The sequence below is a fragment of the Pezoporus occidentalis genome, unplaced genomic scaffold (assembly GCF_034315485.1).
Source record: "Pezoporus occidentalis ecotype Australia unplaced genomic scaffold, CSIRO_AGI_Poc_V1 ctg3, whole genome shotgun sequence".
NCBI classification, from domain to species: domain Eukaryota; kingdom Metazoa; phylum Chordata; class Aves; order Psittaciformes; family Psittacidae; genus Pezoporus; species Pezoporus occidentalis.
Genome location: NW_026914940.1, coordinates 6,356,062 through 6,369,008, shown reverse-complemented (window position 1 = coordinate 6,369,008; position 12,947 = coordinate 6,356,062). Strand labels below are relative to the sequence as shown.

Below are 12,947 nucleotides of genomic sequence, written 5' to 3'. Positions count from 1 at the left end.
ATTGGAAAGAGCTGCTCATTTGTGGAATTAGGGTCTTTCAAATGATACAACTTATTACCTCTGAACCTGTTCCTGCTAATTTCACACTTGTACCTGAACACGTTACTCAAATGAAAATTGGCAGATTAATAAAACCCTATAGCAATGTTTGAGCCTCTTCAAAGGCTGGGTTGCACAATCACATTTGTAATTTGGCACATGTAAGAAAAACATAAGCACAGCATCATTTAGGGGCTGCTGAGGGGCCACCTGAAATTCAGCAGATCTCACTCTGTCAAACTGTTCCTCAAACTTATAACTGTGTTCAAAATACACAATACATGAAAACTGAAGACCAGCAACACCCAACTGTACATCAGAACTATACTAGTTATTTTCATTTATTTATACTAGTATACTTTTATGCACAGTTGGGCATTGCTGCTCTTTAATACTCATTGTATTAAGTGTTTCTCATTGTGCCCAGAACACTAAGACAAATACACGTTGCTGTTTCATAAAGTTAAATTAGAAAAAAAAAACAACCAACCAACACTCCCCTCCACAAACACTACTTTAAGTTAAATACTGCAATTGTCACAACTCTACATTCTTGCTAATACTTGTCAAGATGGCAAGACTAGAAGCCTGCACCTGAAAGAGCCAAAATCATCAGTAAATGCATCAAAAACTACAGAGTAACATGAAAGCACAGGCAAGAACACACCGTTCTATGTGAGGATGGTAACAAAATTTTTCAATAACAGAATAATACAAAGACCTTTCTTTAAGCAGCTAGAAAGTCATCACACCAAGTTCCGCAGCAAACGATCTTCAAAAGGGGTGTCTTTTTCAGTGCAACAGATTGCACTTTGGACCACTAAGTCCCTTCAAAGTGACTGTGTCAAGTGCCAGCCTCTCACCAAAACCATCCAGCTAAAACTAAACCTTTCACAGCTTTTTTGTCCTGGCCAGTCCCACAGACCTTTGGAGCTTACATTGTTAGTTCTGACTGTTTTAAGTGCACTTCTGTCGCTGCACTGAGAGCTTGTGACAGTGCTGGTCCCTCCGTGTAATCCCATCACTCTCAAAACCAGACTTTAAGAAATCCCCTGTTGCAAGGTAAGTATTTCAGAGCATGCAGGTCAACACAGAGCTCCAGAGAAGGTTTCCATCACCACAGCTCTAGCTCTTCAGAATGTCCTTGTCATACATGATGACAAAGACACTTTGAAGGCCTTACTTTAGGCTGAGGTTGTAGTAATATCTTCATCGCATTCTCAGCATGCAAGTTTTCCTCTGGTAAAACTAAAAGTTATTTATCCTATGCCATTCTGGAGTGCCTGCCTTTTAAATGTCTTTATGGTTGTTTTTTGAGGGACACAAACAGAAGCAAAGTATCGGGAGAGCTGGATCTACCTTTGTTGGGGACCAGCTGCATGGTCCAATCAGCTACTTCAATTTCAAAGTCACTTCCACACTTCCTGAGATTTGCTTAATCCCCCTATTAGCCAATTTGAGAATATCTAAGAAACTTAAAAAAGTTCTAAAATGAAGAGAGCTTTCTAACTTAAAGTACTGTGCACGTTCCGCATCAGGAATGAATTAGGGCCATAAATATTCTTAAACCTAGCAAAAAGATTAATCTAATACTATCACAGAACTTTCTTATTTATGCTAAGTTTCATTCTAAAATAAGGCTGCTTACATATACAGTGATGAGAAGAAAAATGAAAAGCCTCTGTATAGGCAGCATTTAAAGCAACAGACTACTATGGAATTTATTTAACGAATCAAATAGTACTAAATATGACTTACATGCAAAACACCAGAAACATCAGAAGCTATCATATCACACTTATCAGGAATGAGACATTCTGATGACACAAATATCTCTTATGAACATACATGGAACACATATGATCATATATTACAGCATCTACATGGCAATCCTGCTACTAATTTCCAACGAGGCTGTGTGACTCCAACTCCAACTCCTGACAGCTTTGTTACCAATTCTGTCAATAATGTAAAATTAAGACCATGGCCACAATAAAAAGTGTTTAGGCCCAAATTGGACAAATACACTGTAGAAATGAACAATCCATTCTCCTCCTTTTGTACAATTTTCTAGAGGACTACAGAGTCAAAGCCTGCTCCTACATCTATTCAGATCAACAGAAATGTAATTTCTAATGCCTAATGAAACAGAATTAGTTCCCCGAGTTATAATTCCAAAGACTGAGGATGTCCAGAAATCTTCATCATGCCATTAAAATCAGAATTTTCACAGAAGATTGCCAAATTACGCTGATGTCCTATTAAAATGCAACTTGGCTACAAGGATCTGATGTGCCCAGGAGGTGGCTACACACATGTGTGAAGGAGGCTAGAGAAGAATTTGCTAATGGCTAGACAGATTTATGAAGTCTGGCAAGCAGCAGAAATCACAGCTCACAAAATGACAAGCACCTGCACACTGTACTGCTCAAGCAAGTTTTTTGTGTGTGAAATAACTACTAGTAAAGATGACTGGCATTCATTATGGAAGCAAGGACCAAGAACAAAAGCCATTTTCCAACTGAATGCCTGATCATTAGATCATAGATTCTGTGGTTAATTCCCTCCCTTTCCAGTACTTTGCATTCTTGACTACACAGTGGCACTGGTCCAGAGTGCAATATCATAGTCAGACCAGTGATGGTCTGAAAATTAACACTTCTCAGGCAGGAAATAAGCAATCACAGCTCGAGTATCTCACTTCCTACTGACAGCTCTAACTATGCTGTTACAGGAAAGGTCAGCAGCATAATGAAATTTCTGAGCATCCTTTCAAGGACAAGAATCATTTACACCGCAAAACGCAGGTGACAGCAGATGTAGGCACCTAATAGCAAGTGGGTGGTTCTGGATGTGAACTCTCATTTTATTTAGGAGCTTCTCTTGTAGCATCAATTACATATATAGATTTAACATCATTTCAAAGCTCAGCACACTGAGTACTGTAAAACCCACTGGAGGTTGTAAACAAACTCTGGTACCTGTATCGGCATTCTTTAGTTCCACAGCTGGTCCCTAATGTTACCACTAGCTCATTCATAGAATCATAGAACAGTCAGGGTTGGAAAGGACCTTAAGATCACCTAGTTCCAACCCCCTGCCATAGGCAAGGACACCTCACACTAAACCATGTTGCATAAGTCATCATAAATGGCCCATCCCTTTCCTAGCTATTATGAAACTGAAGTGAGCCACACATGTCACATAAAAGCCAGTAATTGTCATAACCGTCACAGACAAGAGGTAGAGATAAAAGGTATGGAAAATCAGGGAATATATGCAAAATTTTGGTTTTGAATCAAGCTGAGCCTCAATTTCCAGACTTCAAAAGTAAAAGTCTTCCCTGTAACAACAATGTGCAACAAATCCAGAGGCAAGATGCAGCACATATAAACTCCTCATCATCATCGCCCAGGCAATAAATAATCCCCAATTCAGTACAAGACTTACATGGTGCATGGACAGTAAGATGGGTGCCTATACACTCAGTGACAAGGGTGAACAGTAAGTTGCTGTTTAATAACCATCATTTATCCTATTCACCAAATAATACAGGGATTCAGGTGAAAAGCAGCCAGCAACAAGGTAATGAAAGATACGCATTCATACAAGACACTGAGATGAGATGTTGGTATCTTCTTTTGATATGCTGATATCTTTTATGCTCCATCCCTGGCAGCAATCAAGGCCAGACTGGATGGGGCTTGGAGCAATCTGGTCTACTGGAAGGTGTCCCAGCCCAGAGCAGGGCAGGGACAGTTGGAACTGAATGATTTTAAGGTCCCTTCAAACCCAAACCAGTCTGTGATTCTATGATCCTGTCCCTAGGGAAGATTTAATTTTAATGTTTATGTATTTTGCAACCTAAAATTAACATTAAAGAAGCTTTCCACATTTAGCTGTGCATAGTTTGTTAAAGTGCTGTACTTTGGAATGATTGGCCCTGTGTACATTAAGCAAATATACCAAGCAGTGGGATCAAAGGCCAGTATGAGAACTGCCAAGTTGAGTCACTAAGTTCTAATACATAAATTTTTCAATCTATTTAAATACTCAAATATATTTGACAGTAAGTATCAGTAAGCATCCTTCTGAAAGATCTCACTGTGACACTGGTTTTAATTATGAAACGCATTTTCTCAGTTCTATTTAGTATCATGAAAACAATGCTCCTGGTGAGAGCTGAAGGATATTCATCAAGCTTGAAAAACAGGCACTTACGTAAGGATATGGGATATCTCATCGCAGGGTCTTTGTCCTTAAGTAGTCTCAGACATCATTTACACAGATTTTTGCCATCAGATGGACATCATAAACACAATAAATTCAAAAGCAGCCTAAAAGAATGTCTATTATGTGAGCTTTCTGCCCATTTCATAACAAATTCAGATTCTGTTTAAAATATCTACAGAACTGGGGGAAAAAAAGGGAGGAGAAAATGTTCCCTTTTGTGTCAGCTCTTCCATTTTGTCTTTTTAAATCTGCCCTGCAGTTACAAAGGACTAGTACTTAAGAAGAGTAGGAGGGGCAGTGGTCTGTTCTGTTAGAAACACCAACTTCAGCCGTTGGAAATGCTGGCCATGAGCCTACCTGCTGACTGCAGAAGGTGACCTGAAACCACTAGGCAACAGCTTTTTTAAGTAGCTGAGCAGAAATCAGCCACATTCTGGGAAAAATTAACATGAATCCTTAATTCAAGCATCACATTTCACTATTAAAAGGAAGTGTAACAACAGTATTTATCACTGTACCTTAAGTGAGTTGTGACGTTGCTTTCTCATGTGATTAGGAAGGATTTGTTGTATGTGGTGCATTCTGTCAAGTGTGTGTAAGATTTATTTACAAGACAATGCCAGCAAAAACCATAATGTTGTGTAAAGAATGAAGAAAGATCCATCTGTGTGAGTATCTCCTTGCTCTTAAAGGACAGAAGAGTGAGTGTTGCAATTAAACAACTGGTATTTTCTCTTCTGCTGGAATAAGAATAAAAATATATTCAGGAGAAGGGTAAACTGCCTTTTGCAAGTGTTTTACTGCATAAATTATTAAAATGCCAAATTGCAAGGATGTAGTTTATGCCAATTTTCTGGCAGTATCAGTCAAGAAAGATTAAATACAAATAGCATGCCTGTCAAACACTTTCTGAAATGCTAAACTGTACTTTATTCAACACCAGTACCTTCATGTAAAATACATGAGGTCGTATGTTCCACCTAAGCACTCCAGATGGCCTTCAAGAAATACTCTAGTTAAAAGTAGACTAAATTCATTATGCTGGTAGAGCAGGCACTTGCTGAGCACCCTTTTCTAGAGGTCAATTTGAAACAGGAAGGAACTTACCTATACTCATACCCTGTGAGTGCATGCACACTATAACCCCTCTGGGTACACACAATCCTACAACGTCCCAGATCAGCTATACTTTGCAAGCAGAAAGCATCTTGCCTTTCTGACAGTATCTTAACCTATTTGGGCCATTCATGCAAAACAATAAAACAACAACAGGAACAAGCAAGGCAATGATGATGTAAAGAAAATAACTGTTTTTTTCTTACTCTTGCAAGAAAAGCGTACAAGTAATTTCACTTTCTCATTCTGTAGTTTTAAAATATTTCTCATTCTGAATACCATAATAGATTTTTGAAAGTATACTGTGAAAAAATGCAAGTTGATGTAGAAAAGATTTTTCCTCAAAAGATTATTCATGAGATAATGTTGGATCAGAGCAAGACCACAAAGCAGTGTATTGCACAAAGAGGCTTGCAGCCAGGCATGCCACCCCTTGTATAGTTTCACATAAAACATGTAACAGGGCACATTGAAGAAGGAGACCTGACCTCTTTTTAACACAATGGCATTCAGAGATGGAAGGCTTCATGAATAAGATAGGAGCCCTTAAAACGTGATCTCTTCATCTTTCTAACAGCAGCAGAAAATGATAGGTGTTCAAAGAGATTGGCTGCAAATAGTTGGAACTATTAGGAAAAAAATAACTCTTTTCAACTTAAATTTCTTCCTTCTATAGTAATTAAGAGAGGAACATGGTTTTGTTCTACCATTTTATGAAGGAATGAAATTCAGGTCCATGGAATTAAGTGGCGTAACAATACTGAACTCTCTCAAAACTCAAGGAATCTGAGAATACCAGGAAAATCAAAGGGAGAAAATGGATACAGACATAACCTATAGGAAACCACTACAAAATGGACCACATATCTAGCTGCTGTAACTCATGTATTCCCTGCACAAAAGAAAGCAAAGACTGCTCAGGTAAGAACCTGTATCTTCAAATATTGCCATGCCATTCCAAACACTGTGATGATGACTCTTGGGACAAAGGTACCACCTTGTTTGTTACTCACCAGTTCTGTGTGAACTTTAAGATGTGCCTGGAGCTTGTATTTATCAGGAGTAGAGTAGTCACAATGTTCTGTGGGACACTTCAGCAAAATATTACTGTGTTTCTGAATGACGTGACGCTTAAGGCAGTTTTTGGTGATGGAAGAGTAATTGCACTGGGAGCAGTAATATAAATGCTCTCGAGTATGCGTACGAACGTGCATGTCATAATGTACCTGGTACCAGAACAACTTGCCTGAAAATAAAATTAGACATGAAGAAAGTAAATTCTACACAACTGCAATTGAAAATTCTAATACAGAACCAATTTTCTTCCAGGGTAAAACACAGTTTGAATTCCATCTCTTCTGGTTTACTGAAAAGTTGGCCTAAAGTCACTCTGCTACTGAAAACCTGTTTACAAAAAACACTTTTGACCTGCAACAGCCTAACAAAAGCAACTTTAATACAGATCAATGATCTTTTTCCTAATGAGAAAGTCCTTTAAATCTGTTTTACTCTAGAAAGAATCTGAATGCAACTGTACACCAAAAGAGATTGTCAAAATCTTTTTGTTAGTTCCTCTTGTGTTACTCCTCTAAAAGCCCTTCTGACACAATGGCACCAACAAGTGAACAGCGATTCATCTAATGTGCAACATCATGGTGTTTCAAAAACTTCTTTCAAACTTTGATTCTTCCCCCTTATCAAGACTAAAGACTACAGGATAAATCCCGAATTGTTTCTTTTCCTGTAAAGACAAAAGTTTTCAGTTAGAATAAATGGGAATGGTGTACTCCTCCCTCTTTCATAAATTCAAGAAACCAAATATGATCAGAACAGTCTTGATCTGATACTATACAATGAAAATTTTCAGTTAAAAACACATGGTTCAAAACAAGTCACAAAAATATAGCAGTACACATGTATCTACTGTACAGAATGATTATTATTACACATAGAATCACAGAATAGTTAGGGTTGGAAAGGACCTTAAGATCAACTAGCTTCAACCCCCCTGCCAGGGGCAGGGACACCTCACACTAGACATCCCCACATACTGTATGAGAAAGAGTCTGAATTTTGTATTAAGCTGATGTCGTGGTTTAAATAATAATGAAATTATTATTGATAATGAAATTTAAGCATTAAAACATGGACTGACTAATGCTTATCTCATGCCTAATCTGCTGCGCTTGGCCTCAGTGAAAGTTAAGAGGTGGGAAGAGGCAAGTGGACAGAAGTGATCTAATTCTATCAAATTTCACATCAACACAAAAGTGAGCATAACAAAGCACTTCTTTACTATATTCCACTAGTGGGTTTTTGAGGAGATGAGTCATTTCATGCTATTTACACAGCAAGAAGTAAATCTCATTGGACTGCAGAATCCATACTGAACTACAAAACGAATACTGCTGCAAAGATACACAAATACATCAATCACTAGTAACCAGAGAAGCAAGAAAAAGATGGCTCACTACATAACATTTTAAACCCCCAAACAAACATAAGTCTACTGCTCCTTACCACAATATTCACATTCTAAGTCTCCATAAACCTTCCTTATCCTCTCACACAGCTCTGTGTTCATTTGTCTCTTCTGCAAACTATCCAAGATCTGCATAAAGGCAACAGCTCCACTCCCACTGTCTGGTGTAGCTGCATTAGAAGAGGCTCCCTGTGGACCAACAGCTGCATTCGCTGCTGGTGCTGGCAGAGGGCTTGTGGTTTCTGCTGCGTTTTGAATTGGCACACTGCTTGTTTCTGTTTCACTGGAAGGAACAGGCTGATTTCTCTCCTCAGAGTCTGAAAGGTTCTCAGTCACTGCATTATCCTGACTCGGAATTAAACTTTTGTCTTCAGACAGCAAAAGCTGAACTTCTTCACCCTGCTCATTTACTGAGCTGCTGGGATTAACTTCCTCTTCATTTGCAGGAGAGCCTTTTAACTCATCGGGACCAGAAGTACCATTTTTCAGCTGAAAGCAGTCTGATGCTACACAGGATTGAATGTCTGGGACTGCTACATCTGTTGTCTGACACGGTGTCTCTGTTGCATTCTTCGCTAAAGGATTTTCGAATGCTAAGGAAATGGTCGTATCAATTTTTGTGTCACCATTAGATTGACCATTATGGTTTACATCCGCAGCTGTTGATTCACCTTTACAGTCAGATGGTTGTGGTGCATTACCAGCATCGGTTCTCATGACAGCCAACTCATCTGCACTTTGTGCTAGCTGTTCACCAAGGGCTTCTGGCTGGATATCACCTCCTGGCTCAAGCAGGCAGAAGCTCTGATTGATAGAACTGTTAAAAACAGAAGCCTCCTGCAAATCTGCATGCACATCTTTGATGTGAGCACGAAGTCTTACAGAACTGACAAACTTCTTCAGGCACACGGAACACACGTATACAAATGGGTGCTTTCGAACATGAAGCTCAAGGGCTTGGTATTTAGTGGCTCCATGACCACAGAGCTCACAAGCAAAGGGTCTTTCATCACCATGAACAAGCATGTGACGGTCTCGATCGAGTTCATTCTTGAATTTACGTTCACAAATATGGCAATCATAAAGAAGTTGCCTTTTGCCCTCTCGTGTCATTAAGCAAAGCTCATCAAAAACATCTTTCACCTTTTTATCTTGAAGGTCATGTGTTTCCTTGATGTGCTTGATCAAGTTTTTCACATCTGAGTATTTCTTTTTGCAGAAGCGACAATGCTGCTTGATTTTCTTATGAACTCTTTCAATATGGACTTTGAGGTGGCCTTTGCTGAGACAAGTGAACGAGCAGTAATCACAGCTAAACTTCTCCCCTGTATGCTTCCGCATGTGAACGTTAAGGTTGGCTTTGATTGCGCTGGCGTAACTGCAGTATGAACATTTGTAAGGTTTTTCATTTGTATGGATCCTCAAATGTGCTTGGAGGGAATGTTTAAATTTGAACACTTTGTTACAGTATTCACATGTGAAGATCTTCAGCTGAGTTGGACCCAACCTAAAAAAAAAACAAAACAAACCAGTTATGTTTATAGCACCGAAACTTTGTAATACGTCAAAATTACTCCAAATATCCATAATGGACAGAAACGTTTTGTTTTTAAAGGTATTCTCCACAGGCCTTTTAAAACCTACAACTTATGCACAGCCAGGCTGAGAAAGTCGGGGCTGTTCAGCCTGGAAAAGAGAAGCTGCATGGAGACCTCATAGCAGCCTTGCATATCTGAAGGGGATGGGACATCTACAAGGATGCTGGGATGGGACTTTTCATCAGGGATAGCTGTAAGACAAGGGATGGTGGGTTTAAAATTAAACAGGGGAAGCTCAGGTTAGATATAAGGAAGTTCTTTACTGTGAGGGTGCTGAGGCACTGAAACAGGTTGCCCAAAGAAGTGGTAAATCATAGAATCATAGAATAGTTAGGGCTGGAAAGGACCTTAACATCATCTAGTTCCAACCCCCCCTGCCATGGGCAGGGACACCTCACACTAAACCATATCCATCCCTGGCAGTGTTCAAGGCCAGTTTAGACAGAGCCTTGGCTAACATGGTCTACAGTGAGGCATCCCTGCCCATGCCAGGAGGGCTGGAACTGGATGATCTTAGGTCCTTTCCAACCCCAACCATTCTATGATTCTGTGATTACTTTTCAGCTGTTCCCTTATTTAAAAGGCTCAGAATTATTTCAGTTTCACGAAAATGGATAGGGAAGCATCTCATTCACATTTTGAATAAACAGAAATGTGAATACTTCAGAATTACCTGCTTGATTTCATTGCCTGTTCATAGGGGGTTTGCTGAATGGCATATTCTTGATAACCTCTTCGTTGTGAGGGGTCTTGAACTGTTGCCTCTGGAGCTGCAGGTTCACTTTCTTGGGAAGCAGCCTCAACAGGAACAATTTTTGTGGCTCCTAAAAGCAAGAACAAAAAATGCTCATTAAAAATAGCCTATTAAAATGTGTTACCTATAATATACAAGCATAAGCAAAACATTAAACTCTGTAATCGTTAGTGCACCTATTTTGGTTTCTGTTGTTAAATTCATGGGTGTAAAATGATAGATACACCTCCAAAACCCACCAGTATTTATACCACAGATCTGCTTAAATAACAAGCCACAACTGCTGGTTCTAGGGACTGTTCATGGTGCTTGATTTCTGCTATTATGTGATCCTACATCTAAATACTGCCACATTCTAAAAACTGTAACTTTTCAAAATGAAATTTTAGTATCTTTGTTTCTGCCCCATATTACGTCCTTTAAAACCTCAGACAAGCTGTTTAATCAGTTCCACAAATAAGGCTGAGGAAAAGACACTGTTTAGTCTATCTAAAAGTGCACAACTTTTCCTTATACAGATCTTTTACTGCTTATATTTTGGGGCATACTGTCATCCTTCAGAATAAAAGAATACAAGAATATGTTCCATGTGCACTTCTCAATCTCCATTAAAAGCAGAAGGGGCTCTGCTGAACGCAGTAAGATCAGATTCTGTCCCTCAGAGCTTTACAGTTAGTTAAGGCACAAATAAGCGTATTTTGAGATGTGACTGAGTGGAGATTATTTACTTGGGTGCTCTTTATTTTCTGAATAGTAGAAGGAAAAAATTAATGTTGGTCATCTGTAGTGAGCACTGAAGGTACTGAAAATCCATATCAATATTAATTTACATTGAAAAAAAACCCACTGAGGTATATCAAACCAAGCACCCATTACTGATTGATCACCTCCTTTTAAACTTCTCATCTACCCATGTGTTCAATGGGAATGCTATTATCTTCAACAGTTGAGATTACATACATTTGTCTATTTATGTACTTATCCATTCACAGATTACAATTATTTCACACTACTAACAAGTACTATAGAAAAGTCTTCAAAAAAAATTAGATGTTGCTTTCTGATCTTCTAAGTTTTCAGCCTATGTTACCAGAACACTGTAACTTCTATTCTTCCTGTCACTCCCTCTCATAAATGACAGATTGTCCAACAGGACTCCATCTATCAAACTGCACTATAGTAGCCCAGTGAGACAGGAGATGCAGTTCAATCAGTGGGTTCAACATAAAGATGATAAAAAAAAGACATTAGACACCAGACCAGTATTCCCATGTGTCAATATTTTTAAAATGGAAGCAAATTCTTCTATATTTAGAATCACTTTGTTAAAAGAAAATAGATCTTGAACTGCTCTATAAACATGGCTACCTCTTCCAGGCTTCTCACTTCCTAAACGTTAGACAAAGATCATCATTAAATGCTCTGCACTAAACCTCCTCTGCATCCTTCTGCCTTTCAGCATGTTTGACCATTTCCTGAAAAGACTGAACTGTTTAACAGACTTTTATGCTACCAGGATAGAATATTAATCACCTAAATCAGCTGAAAAATAAAGCTTTAAAAAGGCAAAAGCAGCTTTTAATATTTTTTATAGGTTAGCTCACCATGAGGTTAAACATTTTAACTTGGACAAAGAAATAGAAACTCAGACAGAATGAAGATTACTATCCTTTTCAACAGAGTGGGACATTAGATTGGCTGAGCCAAATCAATCTGCAGCTCCATGGGAACAGAGCTACCTGCTCAGAAGGGTAAGCTTTAATTTTCCTCACCTTGCTTAATGCCATATTTGCTTTTAATCAGTACAAGGTTAGCTTCTTTTCTCTAGCCCTCCGCTCACCTACATGCACGGGAGTTTGCAAAGATGAAGAGGATCAGAAAAGGGGTCTCTGGCTAAGATCTACACAATGTCTACACAATGTCTACACAATGATCTAATGGACAGGAATGTGTGGCTGGGGCAGGAGGACCACACTGCCCCTGTGACACACTCTGTCCTTACTGACCCAGCTACTTTAAAACGGGTAGTCCCAATCTTCCTCCTTTCCCCCAAGAGACTCATTTTATCACCACTTTCCCTCTTCCCAACCTTTGAAACTCCAGTGGTCCCAACATGAGACATTCCAGTTTGTAAAACTGGCAGTGCAAATACACATGTATTTATTTTACCAGCTTTCTGAAGCAGTTTACTACAAGTGGCAGTGCAAGAAAGAGAAACTGGGAAGGAAGAGACAAGCAGGAAAGCTCCCTTGGCATGAGTGTGAGGTTAAGTCCATTCAGATGTGCTACAAACCCACAACCATCATACTGTGAGCTACAAGAAAGAAGTCAGCTTAAACACAGAAGACTGACCAGCTTAATAGAAACAACTTTTATCAGTTAAACCAAGTCACTCCCAAAGTAGTAAACAAAATTACATTCTTCCAGTTCTTCCCTGCTTTCCAAAAACCTGGATGGGAAAAGGAACCAAGTGTTCATAAGTTACAGCACAAGATACAGTAGCAGGGGGATACAGATGGCCTTTTTATAAATAGAGGTTCTTCAGTGGAGATCAGGGAGAGAAAAACCTGCACAGTGTTGTAACAGGAATTTGCAGAAGAAAAAAATTGCAACTCCTTTAGAAATTAAAAAATAATTAAATGAATAATTTAAATAATTAAAATATTTTGTGCTATTTCTGTACGTGTATGTACATTGTATATCCTAATGTCTAAGTGGAGATCAG

The 12,947-nt window shown here is 38.9% G+C and overlaps 1 protein-coding gene across 4 annotated transcripts in view; it reads right to left on the bottom strand.

Moving 5' to 3' along the window:
• The window catches only part of ZFAT (zinc finger and AT-hook domain containing), a 533,709-nt gene that overhangs the window by 494,722 nt on the left and 26,040 nt on the right, over window positions 1-12,947 (bottom strand). For all 4 annotated transcript variants that reach the window (XR_009966308.1, XM_062626985.1, XM_062626988.1 and 1 more), the window contains exons 5-7: window positions 10,142-10,292; window positions 7,909-9,377; window positions 6,402-6,634 (exon numbers count right to left, since the gene is read on the bottom strand). Coding sequence is in view for 3 of the 4 variants with exons in the window: in XM_062626985.1 (XP_062482969.1) it covers window positions 6,402-6,634; window positions 7,909-9,377; window positions 10,142-10,292 (1,853 nt within the window). In the remaining variant the exon portion in view is untranslated. The remainder of the gene's footprint in view (window positions 1-6,401; window positions 6,635-7,908; window positions 9,378-10,141; window positions 10,293-12,947) is intronic.